At 52.3% G+C, this 24,125-nt stretch overlaps 1 protein-coding gene across 3 annotated transcripts in view; it reads left to right on the top strand.

Annotated features, from left to right (window-relative positions):
• Positions 1–24,125, top strand: part of LOC123825556 (katanin interacting protein) — a 189,798-nt gene that overhangs the window by 49,061 nt on the left and 116,612 nt on the right. For all 3 annotated transcript variants that reach the window (XM_045849080.1, XM_045849079.1, XM_045849077.1), the window contains 3 exons: positions 4,938–5,014; positions 12,867–13,036; positions 14,591–14,688. In XM_045849080.1, the coding sequence (XP_045705036.1) occupies positions 4,938–5,014; positions 12,867–13,036; positions 14,591–14,688 (345 nt within the window). The remainder of the gene's footprint in view (positions 1–4,937; positions 5,015–12,866; positions 13,037–14,590; positions 14,689–24,125) is intronic.

The raw sequence follows: 24,125 nt of genomic DNA, 5'->3' as shown, positions 1-24,125 counted from the left end.
GGGGATGAGAACAACTGAGGGGCAGGGGAAGGTTTGAGGAGGGCATCCCCAACTCAAATGAACTAGAGGGCTGTGGCTGGAGCTGAGCGGCCGGACACCAGGTTCTGCTTCAGAGCCAGGCGTCCCTGGGCCCCGAGGGCAGGCCCGGCCAGCAGGGAGGTGGTTGGAGGTGTCCCCCCACCCCCCCAAAGCCCTGCGAAAGTGATAGACCCAGTACCGGGTTTATGACAATGAGACAGGGGGAGGGAGGTAAGCTACCGCTTCCCATGGGATGTTTTCGTCCCGAGATTCAGAGAGACTTACTGAATGATCGCTGGCCGTGAAGATGGGTGAGGAGGAGGCAGTCCTCGGAGCCCAGAAAGATGGAGGAGAAGGATTAGGATTCTCTCTCTGAACCTCACAGAGGCAGGGTTAGGGGGTTAGCCTGGGTCGAGCTTTCGCTGCCCCCTGCTCCCCTAGTCACAGGTCTCAGGGGGCTGGGAAAGAGGAAGAAATAGAGAATGTCCCCATATAGGCCACCAAACGTTAGGGTGGTCAGTGACGCGGGCTGTGAAAGAACTCACAAAGAGAAGAGAGTGCGGAGAGTAAAGTTTGTATTCACTCTCCAGGAGAGGAGAGGGGCACCGTGTGGAGACACACACTAGCATTGAGAGAGGGGCTTTGAGCTTTCATTGGGTTATAATTGGATTTAAAAGGGGTGGAGGGTCGCTGCTGTGAGGCCCTGGGGCTGTCGGGCGTTGTAACTCCAGGCTGCAGTTTGTTCCAAGGTTATCTTCTGCCTGTGGCTGCAGGGAGCGGCTAGTTCTGTTCTTGCTCCCCAGTAACATCCAGTCCTGGGGATGAGCTCAGGAGAGTGAAATGGAGTCATGTTTAACAAGGTCACAGGCTGGCTCAGCAATGGTGCCTCAATAGCAAGTGGCTCTGGCTTCATCCTTCCACATTTTATACATTTTATTATAATCATTTATCTCCTGTGTTTGGTCCCTGGTAATCTGATGAAAGTTATGGATTCTCTTCCCAGAAAAATACCCTGTATATTCAATAGAATGGGTGTTTCCAGAACTCCCAGCGGGCCGTGCTGGTGTTAGGGGCCCTCGGCTAGTGTGCGTTTGCGTGACTGGGTGCTCAACAGCAGGGGGTGCCGCTCATTCCTCTCAGGACCAGGGTGGGGGCAGGAGCCCTGCCGGCAGCTCCTGACTGGTGGTTGGGTACAGCCTACTGGCAAGTTGATATCTGAGTAAACACTGGGTCAGAGTGTTTGTTAATCCTCCTTTGCATATGTAACAGCCCCACAGTAAGGGCTTGATAAATGTCAGCTGCGAGAGGGTGGTAGCTTTAGCACTTCACAAGGTTCTCACACTTTTGTGGGGTGCCCTAAGTGTTAATGCCTCCATTGTATAGCCAGAGAAGTAAAGGCTCAACGAAGAGAAGTGTGTCATGCTGGGAAGGCAGTGTCTGATGCCCCATCAGAGTTGGGGTGAGGGTTGGCTGAGTTGGCACCAAGCCTGCCTCACGGGTTGTCTTCCCTGAGCTACTGTGGTGGAGCTAAGGCTGGCGCCTGGGACAGGCGCCCCGGACAGTGTGCCCTCTGCTTCCCTGTGGTTCTGCCCTCCAGGGTTTATAATCTGACTGGGTTTATAAAGGGAGAAGAAAGAAAGGATTCTAAATTACTTCCACTTTTCTCCTAGTTAATTCTTAGAGCAGCCCTGTGTGGGAACCCTGATTAATGTTCCCTTTTTACAGATGAGAAAACTGAGGCTCAAAGCAGGTAAGAAGCAGAGAGGTCAGGGTTGACTCCAAAGTCTCCAAATGCCCAGATAATTAGTGAGCAATATATATAGTCAAGTGGCAACAATTTAGCACTTAGTCGTACACTTTCCCACACTGTATTGTATATCATTTAATACTAATTACAGGGTTTCAGAATGAGCAGAGGTGGGTGTGGATGAGAATGTCAGGGGAAGGTTTCATGGAGACTTGGGGAACTGAGCTGGGCCTTAGAGAAAATTTGGGTGGAGGCTGGAGGGGGTGGAGCAGATTTCTGGAGGAAGGAATAGAATCATGAAGGCATAGGTGGGATTGAGCATGGGTGGGAGCAGGAGGGGGCTAGGATAGCGGTATTTAAATAATGGAACTCTGTAAATGTGAATGTAACTAACGTTCGCTGAGATCTAAGTGCCAGGTGCTGTGCTAAGTCCCTCCCGCTGTCACTGTGAGCAGTCCACGCTCACCCGGGAGGGAAGGAAACTCCACTCGGACAGGTGCTGTCATTACCTCCACTCCACGAGTGAGGGAACCGATGGCAGCGTTGCGAATTGGAGCCAGGCTGGACTCCAGAACATGTGTTCTTCTCAGCTCAAGTTCAAAGACAGCCTATTAGAAGTGGGTGTATTGTGAATAGTGGGAATAAGAAGGACTAATCTAGGGTCTTGTTACTCAGAGTGTGGCCCTAAGGAGCTTGTTAGGAATGCCACGCCCCGCACTCCCACTCCTACGGAATCAGAGTCTGCATTTCAGCATAATTTCCAGGTGATTGGTGTGTACATTAGCATTTGAGAAGCACAGGCTTGTAAAAAGTTTGGCTGGATAAATGCTTGTGCTCTTCCAGTCTTTCTGATGACCGTCTTCCTCCTGGCGAGGGAGTGTAAATGCATTCCTGGAGAGTGTGAGTGAGGGCCCGGGGCAGCCTAGCACAGCTGAGATCTCTTTGAAGTCTCATATTTCATCTAAAAATGTCATAGAATGTTTCATTCCATACTGTAATATGTCAGCGGTCATTTCAATATTTCAAAATGGTTATGTAAATTGCCTTGGAGGAGGATCCAAGTCCCTTTAAGATGCATTGGATGGGTTTCCTTGTGTCTTAAGTGGGGTGATAATAACCACTGCAAGGGCTGCTCTGAAGATCAGAGGAGAATCACGCGCGTGGGAATGCTGCCTGAAGGGTCTGCACGACACACGTCTCGTCATTTCGGGGAGAGATTGGAGCCTCCTCCCCAGACCCAGTGTCCTGCATCCAGCGCTCCTTGGGCCTCGGCCTTGGATTAGGAGTGACCCTCTGGGTTCCCCAGCCAGGGGGCCCATTTCCTTGTAATCGGAAGGGAAGTAAAGACAGAAGGGGAGAGACCCAGAAAGGTGGGATGGACAGAGACCATGTCCGTCCATGTCTGCGGCCAAAGGAGGAAGGGCAGCCAGAGAGGCCCAGGCAGAAAGCTGGAAGGAAAGGAGGCTCATTCGAAACTGCAGAAGCTGGAGGAGGAGAACTGGGGCAGGAATGGGTGGTCGGCTGCTCCCCTTGGCCTGGAGCTGCTGGACAGGAAGAGGAAGGGAGGAGCTGTTGTATTTGGGTGAGGAGGCTTGGGTTCCCCAGGGTGGGGCTCTGGTAGAGCAGTGGGCTTAAAGCCAGATTTTGACAAACGAAGAAGAGAACAATGGAGAGTCTCCTCCACCCCATCTTCTCCCAATGTTAATGGTTTGGATTTTCACACAAATTGCATTTTTATTACTAATGTCCTACTTGCCATTTAAAACTTAATCCCTCTAATTTGTAACTAGAACCAAATTGATATTGTCTCTTTAATCCATTTGTCAAAAAGTTATTTAAAGAACATAGAAAGTTGCAAAACGTTGTTTATAGTATGATCTTGTTTTGCTTAAAGGAATATGTGTTTATGTATTTATGAATATGTATATTATAAACAAAGAGAAACATTGAGGGATATATGTCAAATTATAATGGGGATTTTGCTAGTATATGCATGTCACTTTATTTTTTAAAAGATTTTATTTATTTATTTTTAGAGAGATGAGAAGGGAGGGAGAGAGGGAGAGAAACATCCATGTGTGAGAGAAACATCGACTAGTTGCCTCGTTCGCACATCCCCAACCGGGGACCTGGCCTGCAACCCAGGCCTGTGCCCTGACCGGGAACTGAACCTTTATGGTTCACAGGCTGGCGCTCATTCCACTGAGCCACACCAGCCAGGGCTCAGCTGAAACTTGTAAAGTCATAACTAAATCGCCTAGGTACTTTTTCAGGCATGGGTGGATCCAGGGGCTCAAACGATGTCATTAGGATTCTCTCTCCGTCTCTCAGAAGTGCTGTCTTCTTTACTGACTTCATTCTCAGGCAGTTCCAGACCTGCATCTCATCAGCTGAGCACCGCAGTGGAAGGAGAGCAGCTTTTCCCTGAGAGTATCAGCAAAGCCCAGGGCTGGCTTTGAGGGGCCCAGCTGGGGTCCCCGTTCAACCCTGGATCAGTGAATTACTGTGGCTGGGGGAAGCACTATGCTGATTGGTTAGACCAGGGCCAAGGTCATGTGACCCAAGAGGAGAACTAAGGCACTTTCAAGGGCATCTGGGAAAACCAGTGAACTGAAGGAAAGGGCAGAATTGTTCCCCGAAGGAAATCCAGAGCTCTGTTGCCAAAAGGGCAGGTGCACAGCCCTAAATGTCAGCTCTAAAGGGGCCTTCACTCTCTGAGTCATATGTTTTTGTAATGACTGAGTTGTTTATAGTAAGCACACATTTCTCTTGCAGTGGCATGTGGAAGATGAGATCCCCTCTTAAACAACTGATTTACGTGGCATCTGGTTATAACAGATTGAGAAAATTGAGAAAAGTTAATAATGAGTGGGAGAAAAGAGTGAAGCCCAGATCTTGTTCAAGCCCTTGATTTTACAGGGCATGGGAGGAATGAACAGTGGTGCTGAGGACTTGCCCTTCTTTTTGTGGATCATTAGTTGTGTGTGTTCAAGACCCACTGGGGCATCAGACAATCTCTGGGGCTCTGGGGCTCCAGAGTGACACGCCTAGGGAGCCAAGCCTGCGTCAAGGGCAGCTTCTGCCCCTGCCTCCCGAGCTGCGCGTGCTGTCTGGGCCTCAGTAAGTGCCTCCCTGCGCTCCAGTATCACACTGCTCTGTTTCTTTGTTTCAGGCTTACACTAAGGACATGGTGACAGACTTTGATGAGAAACATGATGAGTATTTAATACTGCTTCAGCAGAGGAACCGGTAAGATGAAGCCACTCACCGGCAGCCCTTCATATTAGCCAAATAAAAACCCTATTTAGCTTTATTAACAGCGTGCAGGCTCTGGTTCACATAGGGATGGGATGCAGTCACCTCCACTCAGAGGCTGGGAACATCATCTGCAGTGCCAGCTCCTGTGTCTCCATTCACTGATTTAATTGCATCTTTGATTGAGCTGTAGCTAACTGTCCCCGTGTAAGCACCGCCCCCCTCTTGCCTCCCTGTTTCTGTTCTGGGAGAAGGTGGGTTTGTCTTGAAAAGCTAGAATCTGGCAGGGCCTGTGCCGTAATCACCCGAATAGTCCAGTCTGTGATCTCACAGGCTGTGCTGGTCCTTTGAAATCTGAGCTGTAATCATGCCTTGTTTTGTGAAGGTGGAGTCATTTTACATTTGTGTTTGGAGTTGGTCCATGTGTCATTTAAAGTTAAGTTAGTGTGGATTTTGACTCTGGAGTGCTGGCTCTTGAAAGAGCTGGCAGTGGATGGAGGCAGTGTTTAGTGAGCGCAGTCAGAACAGGGGGTCTGGTCTGAGAGAGGCATCAGCGTCCTCAGCGCTGCCAAAATCTGCAAGGCGGCAGAAGTGCAGTTTAGTTCAGTGTGTTGGCCTTCGGGCCTGGGGCCTTGCAGGAAGCCGGCTTTGCAAACTCACAGGCCAGGAGGGGTGAGGCGGTTTGGGAAGCCGGCTCAGCGGGGAGAGTGGGCGCCTGGAATTTTCCCATTCCGGTGCTTGGCTCGGGCCAGCTGCTTGTGGGAACATGGGCCCAGGGGTTCCTGTCCTCCAGGGTTGCCAGCGAAGCTAGAAATCTGGGTTAGTGTTGTGAAACCTCCTGTGTTTTAAAGTGTTTATAATGAATTCAAACGAAAGCACAAAACAGATGGAAGAACACTGCAGGCCCCTAAAGCAGACCTGCGGAGAGGGAAGGGTTGGGTGCCCGTTTGGGCCTCTGTGTCATGGGCTAGGGGTCTTGCGGGCCTGATGGCCGGGGGTTGGCATCCTGAATGTGGGTTCAGCTCTTCCTGGACTAGCTGAACTCCCAGTCCTCGTCACCTGGGGCCCTGGCGGCATGCTGCATGAGACAAGTTTTTATGTGCAAGGTAATCCCATGTGTTGTAGGGGTTTAGTGTTCCTGTCCACTGGCCCCTGTGCTACATTCCATTAAGACCCCCCAGTATCTATGACAACAGCACCTGTCCACATTTCTGGACGCTCCCTGGTGAGGCCAAAGGTCCCCTGGTGGAGAACTTCTGAAGAGACAGCTCTCCAGGACCAGCCAGAGATGCCCCCTCTGCTGGGAGGCACTGTCCTCGGCGCCCAGCTGCTCTCTGCCCACCTCCCTCCAACCCAGGGGAGGCCTCCAGCCAGGACAGTGGAAGGCTGTGCTGACTGGCCCAATGTGGGTTTTTTATTATCATTAATACCATGTAGCACATTGATTTTTATTCAGCTTCAGGAAGGCTGGGTGGTGCCCCCAACACCTGGGTGATCATTTAATCAAATAAATGTGACTTCTCTGGGAGGAGAATGTCATAGGAACAATTTGCTTCCTATTAATCAGAGGATCAATAAGTGCATGATCAAAGAGATACCAGCCGATACAGTGTGTAGGAGAATATGCAGTGACAGGGTTGTGGCACAAAGGCAATTAAAAATACATCAAACCTGAGTTGCCATGAAATTTGGGGGAGGTGCCGTCACCAAGAGGGAGCTGGCTTGGTGATGGGAGATCAGAGGGGGGAGCCAAAGAGAAACACCTCCAGGTGGACACATATGTGGAAGGGGAGTGCACCTTTTCTGCAGTCCCAGCCACCTGCCAGGCGCCCCCATCCTGTCATCATTTCATTTCATCCGCACAGTGCCTGCCCGATGGGGTGGGTGCCGTTGCTGCGCCCACCTGACAGACGAGGGGTGGAGGCCCGGAGCAGGAGGTGGTTTGCCCAAGGTCATGCAACCAGGAAGTGGTGGGGCTGGGCTGTACTTTCTTAACTCTGTTTTGTTTGACTTTGTCATAAATAATCAAGTGGAGAGAAACCTGCCAGGGCAGCCAGTTCAGCGTGGAGGGAATGGGCAGGGAGAAACTGCAGTTTACTTGGAAGTCGAGTTAGAGGGCCGGGATGGAAAACAGCCTGAGCTTTGCACCACACCCAGAGGGAGGTGAGAGCCGGCTGCTGTCCAGGTTGCCTCGTGACGCGAGAAGGGGCGTGCAGTCCCCGGGGTAGGTTCTCGGGAGACACCTGCCAGAGCACAGCTGCCCACGAGATGCTGGGTGACGTTCCTCTTTTATTCATGCAGTAGGACTTCACAGAATTCCTTCTCAGTGCCCGGCATCAGCCGGGCACTGGTGTGAGGAGCACTGTGACGAGGGGGATGCAGACTGTGTCAGTGGTCCTTACTGGAAGGTGCAGAAGCCCAGGGTGGGTGGACTCTAAGCAGCAAGGAAACTTGCTCATGGAATAGAAAATGCTGGATGTTGTCTGGCTTTAGGCATGGTTGGATCCAGGTGCTCAGATTATGTCACCGAAATCAGTCACTCTCCATCTCTTAGCTCTGTTTTCCCATGTAGGAGTCATCTCAGGCAGGTGCTTCCCTCATGGGGGCCCAGGCAGCTCCTGGAAACCCCACGTTTATGTCCTACCTGGAGGGGAAGGGAGTACTCCTTTCCTAGTGGTTCCAGGAAGAGTGCTGGTAAGGGCTCCCATTGGCCAGGCCGGGGCCCCATTTCACTTCTGAGCTCATCACCTGCTTTGCCTGGTCAGGTGGCATGGCTGAAGGGCCGCTCCTTGGCCACCCATTAAGCTGGGGGTGGAATGAGTCTCACCCAAACCACGCAGAGTAAGTAGGTAACTGGGTTAAGTAGGGAACTGAGTGGAGGAAGTAGGGAATCTATAGGGCTGTGATTGGAAGATGGGGGGCAGGTGCTGAGCAGGCAGAAAGAACAGGTGTCCACCACACAGCCCTTGCCCTGGAGGAACTCCCTAGGCTTTGACAAGTGAGCACCAGGCCACCCATAAGTATGCCAGAAGGAGCAGAAAGTGACCCTGTGCTCCCGGAGAAGTTGGGAGGTGTGGCGTCCCAGTTTACACTGCACAGACTCTCCCAGAGGGGCCTGGTGGTTCTGGAAGATGTATCCATGCCCGACGGGACTCACGAGAGAGCAAGCAGAGCAATCACAGCGTGAGATACGAGGAGGGACTGAAGAGCCCACGGCCAAGGGGGCTGCAACGCTCACCTCTCAACTGTGGAGGGCGGGCCAGATACAGGAATCCAGCAGGTGTATAATTGACTGTTTGGGAAAGGTCTTTGAGGGAAACTTATAGGAAAACATACCCACATGAGAGGCGAACCTGCTGCCTCAAGAGGAAATTCAGGCACAAAGAAGGGAGGGGAGAACCAGCATCCAGTGGGGGCCTCCACGCGCTGCTCCCTGAGCGGGAGCCTCAGCCTGGTCTCCATTCCATCCCCGTGATGACCCAGAGAGGGGTAGGCATCCTGGCCTCATTTTACAGAAGAGGAAACCTGGGGACCCACCCCCAGCCACGCTGGGGAAATGGCAGCACCTCCCAGGAGGGAGATTCGTCCTCCACACTGGCCACCTCCACCCACACGGACTGGGGTGGGCGGTCACACCCTAGGGAATCAACGCCAGAGCCCCTGGGCCACCCAGGTTCTGGAAGGAGTGGCCGGGTGTGGGCGCTGTTGCTCTCTGCTCCCCCATACTTCAGGGCTGGACTCCAGTGCCAGCACCTCCAGACGCCCCCAGCTGGGAGTCACTGCTCCTTCCCTGAGCCCTCCTTGCTCAGGGCGCCTGTGGTGACACCTGGTAAGGGGACAGGAAAGACCACAATGGCGGCTGGGAGACAGGCCTGGAGCCCCGCCGACCGGAAGTGAAATGCTGGCTGCTTCCTTGGCTCCCAGGCCTCGGGCAGGCTCACTACAAAACAGCCCAGTGGTAGGGCTTGAATCGTGGGGCCAGGAAGGGTTCAGCGAGACAAGGTGCTTGAGGGTCCCTAATAAGTCCACCACCCAAGCTTGATTTCTTCATCATCATCTTCACCATTTAATGTCAAACATGCCTTCTCCCCGAGCTGACATCCAGACAGCCCTCGAGTGCCCGACCCGAGAGAACCCTCAGTTGACCGTTTGGGAAACTGGGGTCCGGAGGAGCCACGTGGCTGGTCCACAGCCACACCGTGACCTCCATGCTCAGAGACGGGAATGTCCAGCCTGGAGCCCAGTCACAGCCGGGCTCTGAGCAAAGCACTGCCCGCTCCTTGAGCTCGGCTCAGCTCGCACACCTCGGCCACGCGTGTGCTCGACCCGCCAGCCACAAGCATGTCGTGTTTTCCGTCACTCCTCGTGACACTCTGGGTGCCAGTTCCTGGTGTCTCCACTTCCTTTTCTGTGCACAAAAGCTCTCTGTACAAATGAAGTCAATATGGCTGAAATAGAAATGGTGACCGCTCCGTGCATTAGGTGCATGGTGGCTGTACCAGGACGTGCTCCTGCGCCTTCTCTCCTCGCTAGACCTGGAGCTACTGGGGGCCACTGGTTCCAGAAATAGGTCTCAAGAGTGTTCCTTGCTGTTGCTCACACTCAGCGTGGGCCCCCGTGCCCAGGGGCTCAGGTTCCCAGGGTGGGAAGGCAGAGAGGGCTCCCGGGTGCTCCCCTGCCCGTGAAGAGACACCCTCGCTGCACACAGACCAGCCCCGTGAGAGGACAGCATGGGCTGGCTGCAGGGGCAGCGGCTGCGTCTTCGTCTGCGATAGGGCAGGGCCTCCGTCTGATGTTTCCGAATCCCCTTCTTCACCTAGGGCCGCTTTTTATGCAAAGCAGGCTATCAATTTTTTAAAAAAAACACTTTTCTTTGATGCCACCTGAATGTTACTGATGTACTCAGCTGCGGCAGAGTTCCTTTAGCGATTCCTTTCACAGTTTGAATAATTATCTCCTCATTTATCAGCTTCATAAATCCACATTTTCATAAATTATCCTGCTTAAAGGGAGGCCCACGTGGGGTGCCAGCCCCAGATTCTGGGGACTTGGACGCCCCCATAACCATTGAGGTAGCATCAGGAGACAGTGCGGTCTCCAGAGGAAGGCCGAGGCAGGCACTCTCTGCCAGGTGGTCAGGTTCTGAGCCCTCCTCCCGCGCTGGGGCCTCCGGGCCTGGGGTCCCTGCGGGCCGTCCTCTCTCCCCTCCCTCCTCTCTCTCCCGGGACTGCTGGTGCCGTGGAGGGAGCCCTGTGGCTGTTTGCTCCAGCCAGAGTGGCTATTGCTGTGTTTGGAAATTGTCTCCTAGTTACTTGTGTTTTCCTTCTGTTTCCCGGCTGTTGCCCCACAATCAGGCATCTCCCAGGCTCCCGAAATTGGCAAGAGATAAGCAGTCTGTAATAAATGTTCCTGCCACTGTCTTTGAAAAGATGGATGTAGCAACTGCTTAAAAACAAACAAAGAAATCACCCATAATGCCACCACCTACCTTAACAACTGATTGAATTTTTACATTTGTCACCTTCCATTTGGGGTCCACAAACACACTTTTTTCCAACTTTGCACTTACCACATGTATACCATTATTAATCTCCCATTTTCATCCCCCCCAACCCCGAACAGAACCTAAGCAACACCCCATGTTTTGGCAGATTCTCTATAATTGTAGTGGTGGCGTGAGAGCCCGGCTTCTCCTTTCCTGCTGTTGAACGCGTGGGTTGCTTTCAGGGTTTCATTATGACCGATCAGGAACAATTTGCCGGAATGTGCTTAGAGCAAAGACCAAGCATGTGGTGTTTTCTGTATTTTTATTTAACTTCTGAGAAGCTTCTGTGAGTTACCAGCAGTGTCTAAGCTTGCCAGTTTTGACATCATCTCCGTAGCTTTAAGTTGTCTTCGTTGTGGTGAAGACTCTGCAGCCAAATTGCTTAAGTTTGCATCGTAGCCCTGCCACCATACCAGCTGTGTGACCTTGGGCCAGTTACTTAACCTCTCTGTGCTTCAGTCTGCTTATCTATTAAGTGGAGATAATAAATGCAGTTACCCCGTAGATGGTTGTAGTGATTAATGGCAATCCTCATTACTCACATTATTTCATATTTGTGAATTCACCTGCTCACTAAAGTGTATCTGTAACTCCAGAATTGATGTCTGCATGCTTTCACAGTCACGCACAGGCATCTGCAGAGTGACAGAGATCCCCACTGCCTGCATGATCTCAGCCGAGGAGTAGAAGGCCACACTGCCTTCTTGTGTCAGCTCTCACTCTGTAACCAGGGCCCTCTTTGTGCTGTACTTAGGGCCATGTTTTCCACATTGTCGTGCTTTTTGTTGGTGATCCTGCTGTTTAAACAGGCCACAGGCGTAGCGCTGACATTCTCTCTAGCGTTGCTAAGTATGAGAAGGCTGAGGTGCTTCTTACAGGGAAGACGCACGGTTTAGGTGAGCTTCCTTCAGGAGCGAGTTAGAGTGCTGCTGGCCGTGAGTTCAGTGCAAATGACTCAACCCTACTGAACAAGGGGGCCTTCTATAGAAACACATGTGCAGCAAGCTTGTGTTTCGGTCGGCTGGGGAGAACGTTGTGACCAGAGGCTCGCAGGAACCAAATCCTGTGTTTTCCTCTAGGAGCTGCGGTTCACTGATCACTAATTCAGTGTTTGCGGCAACTTTATACGATGTAACTACCAAGACCAGTGCGACTTGAGTGTTGATAGAAAGCATTTAGGATGGAATTTGGCAGGTGGTACATACCCTATGTGTCACAGGCCGCAAACACAGGCCCGTGGGCCGAGTCTGGCCCGGCATCTTATTTCTACCCGGCAGCAGCACCGAGCTCTCACTTAACTGCTAAGGGTAGTTACACTTACACAGTCCTAAAGTTACACCCGGCCCTTCGAAGGCAGCGCGAGGCCAATGTGGCCCCGGTGAAAATGAGTCTGACCCCCTGCTCTGTGCAGTTTCTACCCTTTTCTGAAATGTGCACTTGGCCGGTGTGGCGGGAGTCAGTCCCTGAGGAGGGAGGACGGTGCCTGTGGCCACGTCGGTCATTGATGTTTCCTCCTGCCCGTGAGCAAGTCTGGCTGTGGGGGGTGTGCACGGGGTTTGTGATGATGCCGGTGGGTTTGGTGTCGGACAGGAGCAGCTCTGGGGACAGAGGAGGATGCTGCACGCCGCTTGTGGCAGTGCACGGGTTGGGGAGGACCATGCTGAGTGCAAGGTGGGGCTTTCAGGGAAGCGGAGCTGGACCCCGGCCACGCTCAAGCCCAGGCCCTTTAGCGCAAGGGCGTGATAATCACATTGTTAATCTTAACAGAACCTGCGCTGATATGGTTTTAACTGCATCTGAACAGGAAATGATGACAGTTAGCTAACAGGGTGAGAGAGAGCACCTTTATTTACTGAAGCAAAAACTCAGTCAGCCGGCCTGCTGGGGGTGCCTGGTTTGCCGGCATGCTGCATGAACTCTCTCTCACAAAGGCTCAGCCCCCAAGCCATTTGCTTCCACACCAAACCAAGTGCCACCACCCACAGCAAGTGGAGACGAATGCCACCGGGACTATGCCGGAGAGCCAGGCACAGGCCTGCTTTCTGTCTCGGCCACTGTGGCACCCGCACGTGCGCCTTTGTGCTCTGCTAATGTGCAGCTGAGCCTCAGAATTAAATTAGAAATGGCCCTCCAGGACTTGAAACAGCCTTCCCCTCGCTGCTGCCCTCTGTGTGCGATGGGCTGCTTAGGGGCTGTGGACGCACGGCTGGGCCACCACCCAGAGCAGCAGTTCTGCCCCCGAGCGGGGTGGGTAGTGGCCCAGCTCAGATGATGAAGATCAGGCGATCACTTCTCTTCCAGAATACTGAAGCACCTGCAGACCAAGGACCCCGTGCAGCTGAGGCTGGAGCACCTGGAGCAGGGCTTCTCCGTCTACGTCAACGGGGCCAATTCCGAAGTGAAGACATCGCTGCGGAAAGCTGTCCACTCTGACTTCTCCAGAAGCGCCTCGCAGGCCGAGGGGACACAGGGTGAGCGCAGGTCCCTCCTGGCTAAGTGGTAGTTTGGTGAACTGAGTAGGAACCGTGGAGCCACATCCTGTGCGTGTAAACTCATCAGCACACAGTTAGGTAACCTCTACAAGTTAACAATACCCACTTGGCCGGAAAGAGAGAGCATGTGAGTGAGAGAGAGAAATTCTTTTTTATGTTTTTTAAAACGAGTCTTGGCCTCTACTGCCCCAGGGCAAAGGTCAGAGCAGCAAATTCCGGGCTTTTGCATTTCCTGAGTCTCAAGTGCCTTAATTTGAGGAAATGTCTAGGGTTATTTTGATTATGCCTGATTTTCGCTTGATACGTCTTGTTTTCAGTCCCTAATCACTGTTTTGATTCCACTGTTCATTTCTGAATTTAGTTACTCCATATTCTGCATGCTTTAAGTGGTTTTTGTGTGTCCTATAATAACAGCACAGAAAGTCTGAAGTAGAATAGAAAGCACCCAACCCAGTGGCAGGCCCCATGCAGTTACCAAAAGTGATTTGGTGGCTGAGTGAATGCAGTGGCAGAGTACGTGGAGGCAGGTCCCAACCGGCCGTGCTGCTTTGGGGAGGCCGTCCTGTCTCTCTGCGCCTTTGTTTCTTCCTTCTTAAAATGAGACTGACAAGGGCGCCTGTCCTTGGGGTGCCGGAGGGCCCCTGAAAGCAAGCGGCTTTGCCCGGAAGACCAGTGCGCTGCAAGTTGTAGGATGATGAGTGGGAATGAGGAAGCTGTGTTTGAGCCCTGTTTTGCCACTTTCTGGCTCTGAGACCCCTGGCAAATGGGTCGTCTCTGACCCTCAGCTTTCTCTTCTGTAAAATGGGACTCATTATGCCCACGTTGCAGGCTCGCCAGGAAGATTAAATGGCATAAGAAATGTAAAGTTTCCAGCACACAATAATCTTAATTTGTATTCTTACCACAGGTATGGTAAAATCCCAGGCCATTAATAGGCACTGAGAGTCAAAACAACAGGGTGACAAAAGGAGAAAGTAATGGTCCAAACCGTTCCCCAGGAGAGTCACTGTGGTTCTGCTGGGGGTTCAGCAGGAGCTCCCTAGCCCCCAGGGCAAAGAGGAACAGGGTGGTGCTCCCAGCTTTCCTCCTGGCAGAACCCTGGCCCTGCTGCCACTCAGGAGAAGCGGGCCTTTCTGAGTCCGGACTCCAGAGAGGGACAAACAGCAGGAGTCTCTGTGCCTGGGCCACCAGCAGGAGAGCTGCTCATTCAACACAAGTCTGTTCCCTCTTTCTTCTGTTACACAAACACTGGCCTGTGGTGCACACTGTCCTGTCCCCTGGAGACTGTTCCTTTTGTATGCCGACCCGTCCATTTGGCTGTACGTTATTATAGATATTGCTGTCATCCCGGTTCTGCTGGGCATGTAGCTTGTTTTCTAATGCTTTGTTGCTACAAACGGTGCCCCAGTGAGTAACTTCCCATACGGAATTGTGGGCGTACTGATGTGTATTTAAATGTAAGTTACGAAACTGCCATCAGTGTGAGCTTGTCATTGGTGCCTCACCAAGTCTCCTCCCTCGTCTCTGCTGCAGATGGTGGCCGAAGAACCCTGTTTCGAGAAGCTGAAGAAGCTTTAAGACGCAATTCACGCACAGCCCCCAGCAAAGTCCAGCGCCGAGGATGGCACCAGGTCTGGAAACGGGGGCAGAGTTGAGACTGTGGCCCCATCTCACACTCTAGAATGAGGAGTGGGGTTATCTTGGGGATGGAAACATAGTCAGGGCGTCTGGGATCTTGTGGGCAGTGGTGGGTGTGGTGGGGCACTGTAGCCGTGTCCGCTCTGTGTGTGGCTCTGGCCCCTGGAGAATGGAGGAGCCTGTGGGATCCTCCAGCCTCTCTCCATGTGGTCTCTCTTCTGGAGTGTCACAGGCCAAACTCACAGCCCTTTTGTGGTGATGCATTCATGTAGCTGTTTTTTATTGAGCACCTACTATGTGCCAGGCACGGTCTTAGATGCCAGGGATGTGGTGGGTGAATAAGACAGCACCTGCCCCCAGACCTGAGATGCAATTTTGGTTGCTACTGAGGCTGCCACAGCCAGCATCTTGAATTTTTGAGCCCCTACTGGGTGTCAGGCATGGGCTCAGCTCCTGTGTGCCCCCTTCCATTTGCCTTCACAGCAGACCTGCAGGGTGCCTTCCAATGTCCTTCTTCTTTCAAAGTTGCTGAGGAGACAAATGCTCAGAAAAGTTAAGTGAGCTTTCCTAGGTCAACTGCCAAGAAGTGGCAGAAGCAGGACTCACACCCAGATCTTTGGGCCCGAGCTCGGCGTCCCTCCACAGATAGTCTGTATACCTCACCTGGCAGGTACTTGCGCCTCACCAGGGACCTGTGCGTCATGACCCCCCTGCACGTCCAAATTGTCTGGAAGGTTTTTAAAATACTGATGCTCAGGCTCCACCCCCTGAGATTCTGACTCATTTGGTCTGAGGTGAGGCTTAAGTGGTGGTACACATGCTTTTTAGTCCTGTGCTCACCAAGATGGGAAAGTGCTGCTTGTAACATTTTGCACTGCACCATGTGTATGAGTCTACAGGTAAATACTTACAAATACTTTATCGAGCCAACTCTGTAACAATGCTGTAGGTCTGTAAATATCTTCATTGTGCCGCTGAAGAAACTGAGGCCCAGAGAGGTAAGGTCACTTGCTCAGAGTCACACAGCTACCAAAGAAGAAGGGTAGGCCGAGGTTTCAACCCTGGACCTGTGACTCCAAATCCAGTGGCTCCGCACTTCTCTGCAGAGACATTCATGGGTGTCTGGTTGAATGGGGAAGGGTGCTCCTGCCAGCTGGCTCCAGTGCCAGCGAGCAAGGCCTGTGGGGCTCCGAGCCTGGAGGCCTCCTCTGTCCCCAGCAATGCATGTTAATTTCTCATTAATGAGGCCATTCTCCACTTCTCCCTTCAGACCATCCTTCGAGCTATTCTGAGTGCCTTCTGCTATCTGGAGCCATACTTGCTTCTTAGACTGTGACTTAATGGCTGCCCCAGAATCTGTGCCATTTAAGACTTCGCCCAAGATTGATTAGCATCCATCCCAATCTCTCCCTGTAGTCCCACACATCACAGGGCCTAATCACGGCAAAATTCCTGGCTTCCTGATGCCATGAATGCTGTGATTGTCCTTCTGCACCATACCAGTCAGCGGCCAGCCAGCGCCTAACAATGGACAGCACTCAGGCCATTTTCATCCGGAATGAATGTAATACAGGGAATCTGGTGCTTCCCAAGTCCTCGGGCTCTGAGCCAGGCCTCCAGGGATGGCTCCAGTGTCTTCGCAGGGGCCTGCCAGCAAAGCTGCTGCCTGGGACACAGGGAAGGTGGGGGTCAGCATCAGGAATGAAGAGGCTACTGCCACACGGGTGGCCTCAGAATGACACTGCTTGCTAGGGCAGCTCTGTGACGAAAGACCCTGTCTAGCCAAGGTGGGACATTACTGAAAAACCCGTTTCCTCCACCTCTGTGCTGAGCACAGAAGCAGCCTGTAGCTCACTCTGCTTTCCCTGCCTCGCAGGTGGGCTTGCCTAGGTCGCATCCGGAGCCCCAGCTGAAAGGGAGTCTGGGGAAGTGTGGTATCCGACTTTCTGGCCTCTACTGAACAGGAAAGTGTCTTAGGAGGACAGTGGAATGGCTACTGGGGGTCATCCCACCCCCCACCATTTCTGACCAGATCAACTGCCCCACCCTCCCGCGGTCCTCCGGCCCAGCCCTCAGAGATCTAGGTGGACCGGAAGCCTTCAGTGGTGATGAGCGGACTAGAAGCCGCATCAGGAAAGAAATCATCAGTTGAGCAAACATTTATTGCCATGGGCCAGGCCTGGGCGAGGCTCTGGGGTTAAAAACAAACATTCGGATAAGGCCCCGTTCCTGCCCCGGAGACCCCATTGTGTGGGCGCGGGAACCGCTGACCTGGGAGGGAGCCGGGGCGCTGCCTGTGCCCACGCGGAGCACCAGCCCGATGGGTCTGGAGTGAACACGCCTGTGGCCCAAGCTTGCCCCCAGATAATGTTTTTCAAACTCACGCAGTTTAAAAAAAGACTTAGTCACTTACTAACATTTAAATTAAAAAAATTTTATATACTTTTTAAGAAGCTCTGTTTCTGCTTCTCTAGAAAAATAGGAAGATCTGGCCCCCAGGCTGGGCTGCCCTCCCTCGGGCAGCCACTAGAGGGAGCCCAGGAGCAGTCTCCCTGGTTAGGGCACAAGCCCACCTGTTTGCTGCGGTCCCCACCTCTCCCATGTGTACCGGAGCTGAGGCCCAGTGGCACTTGCAGTGTGTTACTGCTATGCTACTGTTTCTCGTACACCTTTCCATTTCCCATCTGGCCCTTGAGGACATGTCAACCCGTGACATGCCGCTGGGAATAGAAGGGAAAGGGCTTTGGCCTCACACAAACTCCTGACTGGCTGTGTGCCCTGGAACTGCGATGTGACCTCTCTGAGCTTTGGGCTCATCGTCAATAACCCCTCCCAGGCCTTCTGGGAAAGACGTGTTCACAGGGTGTCATGGGTGGTCCATCAGTGGGGCCGTCTGCCTGTGCTTCAGGCAGCACCGTGTGGCAGCGGGTGACCGGCAAGTCCAGGGAAGTGGTCAAGGGCACAGACTCGGGCAAGAAGCCCAGGTTTAAAGCCTCAGCTGCACCACTTACTGGGTATATGGTCCTACACGAGCTGCTCAGCCTCTCGGTGTCTGTTTTTTCTAGTGATACTGGTGTCTGTCTCGTAGGGTAGGTAATGAGGATTGGACGAGCCAATGTTTGACGAGGGTTTCAAGCAGCGCCCAGCAGCGTAGAGGGAGCCGTCAGTAAACACACAGCTGTGTGATCAGTGCAGGAGCAGATGCCGAGAGCGGCCTGCCTGCAGACATCAGGGCTCTTTACTCTTCACCCATTCAGTCTCCCGCTCGTCCTGTGGCCGCGTACGGAGCATCTGCTGAAGTCTGGGGACGTGTGCGCTGCGGTCAGCGCAGTGAGTGGGGCAGGCCAGGCCCGCTCTCTGGGTGCTTACATTTCCAGGCATGAGTGGACAGGTCGAGGACAAAAGCAAGCAAAGAAACCAGTGCCGTGGAAGACAGGAAAGAGTAGCACGAGATGGGCAGTGTCTGAGGAAAGAGTTGCCCTAGAGGGGGTGGGCCAAAGGCTTCCCTGGGGGCCGCATCTGGGCTGACCCCTGAAGGTGAGATGGAGCCACTCCCGGGAGGCCTGGGGCGGGAGCCTCCCGGGGGAGGGACCAGCGAGGGCCGTAGGAAGTAGAGTCAGGCCGGAAGGAGGCCGGGCTGGCCTGTGCGCAGAGGTGGAGAGGGCGGGTGCGAGGGTTTGGGGGTCACCGGTCGAGGGACTAGGTCACACTGTGCCTGGGAGATCCCTGGAAGGAGTTTGGATTTTATTTTAAATGTGAGGAGTTCCCTGGAGGGTTTTCGATAGGAGAGGGACATGTTTGAGCTCAGGTTGTAGACAAACATGCAGCTGCTAGGTGTAAAAGGGCTGCAGATAGGGCCAGGTGGCTGCAGAGGGCCAGGCGGGAAGATTTGAAACAGGGCTTTCTGTGAACGCAATTCAGCCTTTTTTTCTTTTTACTGGCCTTCCCCAGTCTCCACCTTGCACCCCTGCGCCTGTGTGCTACCCCCGGCTTTCACTATCACCTCAGCTTTCCTGACCCATCAGGCCTTCTGTGTCAGCTTTTCATTCCCTTAGTACTTGTCTGTTGTCATGTTCCAAGGGAGAGACCCTCTGATTCTCTTAGCCCACCTCTGTCACTCGGGTCACGGCCTGGACTCTGGGTCGGCCTGGACAGACGCCACTACCGCCCGGACCGGCTGGGACTGGGGGTAGGGCCCGGGTCTGACGATCCACCCACAGCCTGCCTGCCCTGGAGCTGTTCGCTGAGCGGGCATGGGCCCCCTTGACTCCACTGAGGAGGCTATGCACAAGATGGTAAACGGACCCCATGTGCCAACTGCACTGTCATTGTCCTGAGGAAGAGAGACTGGATTGCAGTTTCCTTTGGCTACAAGTAGTAGAGTTAAGAAGCAAGTTTCTCCATGATTGGAAGTACTTAGGGATGGATTATGGGTGTGTGTAGGATAGAGATGAAGCCAGCCTCTCTGCCCTTTTGAATGGGCTCCACTCTCCTTAGAGGCAGCCAGGGCTAGGCAGAGTGGTCAAGGTAGCAAAGTCTCCACTGGCCAGTTCTCTGAAGCTGCCCCATCAGGAGAGGGGCCACAGCCCTGCCCCCATCCTTTGGTTACTCCTGTGCCCAGCAGGAGGGACAGGTGGGGCCAGTCGTCTTGTGCATTTACACCGGCTGGGTTGGCAGAGGCACAGTGGTATCAGCGCACAGGGAGCCCATCGGCCCGTCCACTCTCCGCTGCCCCGTCTCCCCCTGCCCCGTCTCCCCCTGCCCCCACTGTTGCATCCCCGCACTCTCCAACCTGTGCTCCTGCCGTCTTTTCTCCATGTCTCCCCTCAGCTCTCTTGAGTCACACAGCCCCTCCCCACTGACCAAGCCCAGTCCCTTTGGCTCTTCCAGCACAGTAGACTTTCCTTCTTAGGGTCTTGCCCAGCAACTAGGAAGCCCTTTGGGTAGAGCTGCCCTTGATGGGAGGGGCTGCCTCAGGCTCAGCGGCCTGAGGATGCCTGGGTTACAAAGTCACAGTCAGCTAAACGCTGGCTGACCAGCTGCACCTGTGAAACTCTTCCTGGAACTCTGCAATTCTGGGGGATCTGGGGAGGTGGATGGCATTGCTTTTTTGGGCTTCTGAGCTGCCACCTGCACTGTGGCATGTTTCGTGGTGATAAATGGGTTCTGGTTGGTGCTGTCCTCCCTGCCCCCCACCTGGCCGTGTCTTGGCCTTAGATCTTTCTGCTGCTGTCCTCAGATTAAGATTTATGGCTTCCTCGGCCTTGTAATACATGGGTGGACAGTGGCCTAATCAACAGAGCCGTCGTTTACCAAAAGCTGTCAGATTTGATGAAAGTCATCAGCTCTTAGCGTTAAATTGGTAGTGAAGGGATTGGCCTTCCAGCAATTTACTTTGGGGTGGGCTTTCCTTTAAAGGCCTGAGAAGCAAGTTCATTACAATTATTACAGCAAAGGCTTTGCTCTTGCTCCACTGTTGTATCTGGTTTCCTGCTGTGGGCCAGGCAGCTTTGCACCCCACCCCCCACCCCCCGAAAGCTCATAGTGAACATGTGAAGCACGGGGCTCCCTTCCCTTTATTTTCCTCCTTCTGAGTTTTGCAAACCCCTGCAGTGAGGACAATTAATGGAACAACCCGCGAAGCTTTGGCCTTTACGATGACCTTGCATGATCCAGAGTGTCAAGCACTATTATTTGCGAGAGATCAGACAAATCCGGGAAGAACAAATCAAATGAGGTAGATTTACTGCCTGCCCCAAACCTGCCTTTGCCGGTGTCTTTAGAACTCTCCTGCCTCTAGAGGGAGCCATTCACATGTCACACGACCTGCACAGCCAGGCAGGGCAGCCCCAGCCCTGATCTTTTTTCTTCTCTAGTTGACAGTAAGCTTTAATGCGTACCTCTCAGAACAATCTGCTGAGAGAAGGGCAGCAGATACCCTGAGCAGGACGCCGGCCTGGGTGTGGCTGAGTATGAAAGCAGCTGGCCTTGGGCTTGCAAACTGGAACATGGGTGTTTGGATGTCGGGGCTTTTCAGTTCTGCCCTGTTCCATGGTTGATACTGCAGAGGTCTCCCCAAGTCTGGGTACTGCAAGTGGGCGGGAGAGAGCAGCTGCTTAGAAACACCCACTTGGGGCAGAGCAGCGTGCCAGGCAGGGAGCCAGCCAGGAGCTTGGGCATCATCCTTGCAAGGGTGTGAAGGTGGGAGGCAGGGAGCTGGCATGCCTGGGGGCTGGGCTGGAACCTAACAGCCGGGTGCTCTCTGTGGGGAGGTGGACATCGTTGTGTGGGCAGGGCTGCTCCTCCTCCTTCTCCCACTGGTGGCAGAGGCGCCACCTTGGAGCTGCGGCGGGGGAGCCTGCCAGATGGAGGGACAGTTTATTCCCCCCTCTGGTACTCACTCAGCATTTAGAAACTCTTTCTGGATCATATTAATTTTGTCATATGTTGCTTCATAAACACCTTCCATTGTGTGTACTGTGTAAACTCCTTGACAGGCCAGGGCATTGATTTAAATTTTTTGTATCTTGACATGTATGCAGTCAGTACTCAGTGAGGATTTGTTGATTAAGTGCCTTCATGCCTACTGCAAATCTGTCTCCTGACATCTCAGTAAGGTGAGCAGGTATGCTGAGCTCCTGGGGAGGGAGAAGGATAAGCTGGGGAAAGGGAGGATGGGAAAGCTGCAGAAGAGAGAATGGCACATGAGTGCTCCTCCTTGAATACTGGAGCTCTTCCTCACGTTTATAATTCAGATCAGGCCAACAGAGCGGCATGAATTCCAACTCTCTTACTTGCCATTGAATTCCCCCATTCAGGCATGGCTGGATCCAGGTGCTCAGACAATGTAGCAGGCTCTTCCCCACTTTCCAACTCTGCTTTCCCCCATGTTTCTCTGTGTGGTGACAAGATGGCCAGCAGCAGCTCCCAGCTTACATCCTGTCTCCTGCTATTGCATGACTCTGATTCCCCTGAACCAGTTACCCATTCACCGTGGGCCAGAGGGGTCTAATACTCAGATTGGCCGGGCCTGGGACATGTGCCCACCTAGCCCTGGTCTCTGTTTCACATGAACACTTGGATTAGGGTTTTGGAAAGGAGGATTTACCAAAAGGAAATGAGGGTTTTTTTTTTTTCACCCTCACCTGAGGACATGCTTATTGATTTTATTTTATTGATTTTTCAAGTATATTTTATTGATTATCCTTTTACAGTTGTCCTGTTCTTTTTTTCTCCCCTTCATTCCCCTCCGCCCTGTACCCGACCCCCCTCCAGCATTTCTCCTCCTTTGTTCGTGTCCATGGGTCATACCTATAAGTTCTTTGACTTCTCCATTTCCTACACTATTCTTAACCTCCCCCTGTCTATGTTATACCTACAAATTATGCTTCTTATTCCCCTTATGTTTTCCCCCGTTCTCCCCCTGCCCCCTCCCCACTGATAACCCTCCATGAGATCTCCGTGTCGGTGATTCTGTTCCTGTTGTAGTTGTTTGCTTAGTTTGTTTTTGTTTTTTTAGGTTCAATTGTTGATATTTGTGAGTTTGTTGTCATTTTACTGTTCGTAGTTTTGATTTTTTTTTCTTAGATAAGTCCCTTTAACATTTCATATGATAAGGGTTTGGTGATAATGAACTCCTTTAAACTGGAGCTTATCTGGGAAGCACTTTATCTGCCCTTCCATTCTAAATGAGAGCTTTGCTGGATAGAGCAATCTTGAATGTAGGTCCTTGCCTTTCATGACTTGGAATACTTCTTTCTAGACCCTTCTTGACTTAAAGTTTCTTTTGAGAAATCAGCTGATAGCCTTATGGGCACTCCTTTGTAGGTAACTGTCTCCTTTTCTCTTGGTGCTCTTCAGATTCTCTCCTTATCTTTAACCTTGGGTAATGTAATGATGATGTGCCTTGGTGTGTTCCTCCTTGGGTCCAACTTCTTTGGGACTCTCTGAGCTTCCTGGGCTTCCTGGAAGTCTATTTCCTTGGGGAAGTTCTCCTTCATTATTTTCTCAAATAAGTTTTCAATTTCTTGCTCTTCCTCTTCTCCTTCTGGCACCCCTATGATTCAGATGTTGGAATGTTTGTTGTCCTAGAGGTTCCGAAACCTCTCCTCATTTTTTTGAATTCTTGTTTCTTCATTCTGTTTTGGTTGAATGTTTATTTCTTCCTTTTGTTCCAAATCGTTGATTTCAGTCCCAGTTTCCTTCCCTTCACTGATGGTTCTGTGTATATTTTGCTTTATTTCACTTTGTACAGCCTTCACTACTTACTTTATAATGTGGCCTTACTCAATCATTTCTGTGCATATCCTGATCACCAGGTTTTAAAACCTGGATCTGATAGGTTGGCTAACTCCTCATTGCTTAGTTTTTTTTCTGGAGTTTTGATCTGTCCTTTCATTAAGGCCATATTTCTTTGTCTTGGCGCATCAGTTAAGTTGTAGGGGGGTGGGGCCTTAGGTATTCCCCAGCGTGGGGCAACCCACGTCACTGCATTGCAGTGCTGTATGTGGGGGAGGGGTCAGAAGGGAACAACTCCAGTTGCTTGGCTCTCACACCCTGCTTCCTAGAGACTGGTAGTTTCTCCCACTGCCACAACCCCCAGATTTTTACAGCCAGAGGTACTGAGGCCTTATCTTGGCTGAGCTGGAACCCTGGGTTGCACAGTCTGTCTTACTCCGCAGTTGTTGCTCCCAGTTTATCTGCATGCAAATGGGGGACTACCTTGGGGCCAGCCACTGCAGCCACTGCCTTGCCTGTGTCCTCTCTGCCCTGGCTGCCTATCTCCAGTCTGGATGAATGTTTCTTCTTTAATTCCTTGGTTGTTGGACTTCCATATAGTTCAATTTCTGGCAGTTCTGGTTGTTTTTTGTTTTTAAATTGGTATTTCCTTCTTTTGTTGTACAAGAAGGCACAGTGTGTCTGCCTATGCCTCCATCTTGGCTGGAACTCCCCACATGTTGATTTTAGAGAGAGAGAGAAAAGGAGAGAGAGAGAGAGGGAGAGAAACATTGATGCAAGAGAGAAACATTGATTGGTTGCCTCTCACATGCACCCAACCGGGGACCAAACTTGCAACCCAGGCACATGTCCTAACCGGGAATCAAACCTGTGACCTTTCAGTTTACGGGGTGGTGCTGCCACCAACTGAGCCACACTGGTCAGGGCAGCGTGCTTTTATCAGAAGGCAGGGGAACACACACTGGACAGGCAGAAACAACAGCACCCACCACAGAACCACCTAGATGTTATGCTATATAAACTTTAACGTGCATAAAAATCACCTAGGGTCCTGTTAAAATGGGGATTCTGGTTCCTGGCTCTGAGACGGGGCTTGAACTTCTGCATTTCTCACAAATCCTCCAGGGAAAGCCTGAGCTGCTGCTTCAGAGACGGCACCCGGAGTAGTGAGGCCCTCGTTCAGACCCTCCCT

The sequence above is a fragment of the Phyllostomus hastatus genome, unplaced genomic scaffold (genome assembly GCF_019186645.2).
Source record: "Phyllostomus hastatus isolate PE091 unplaced genomic scaffold, TTU_PhHast_1.1 phas_contig_64, whole genome shotgun sequence".
NCBI lineage: Eukaryota > Metazoa > Chordata > Mammalia > Chiroptera > Phyllostomidae > Phyllostomus > Phyllostomus hastatus.
Note: the sequence above shows the minus strand (reverse complement) of the source record. Positions and strands in the feature narration are given on the sequence as shown.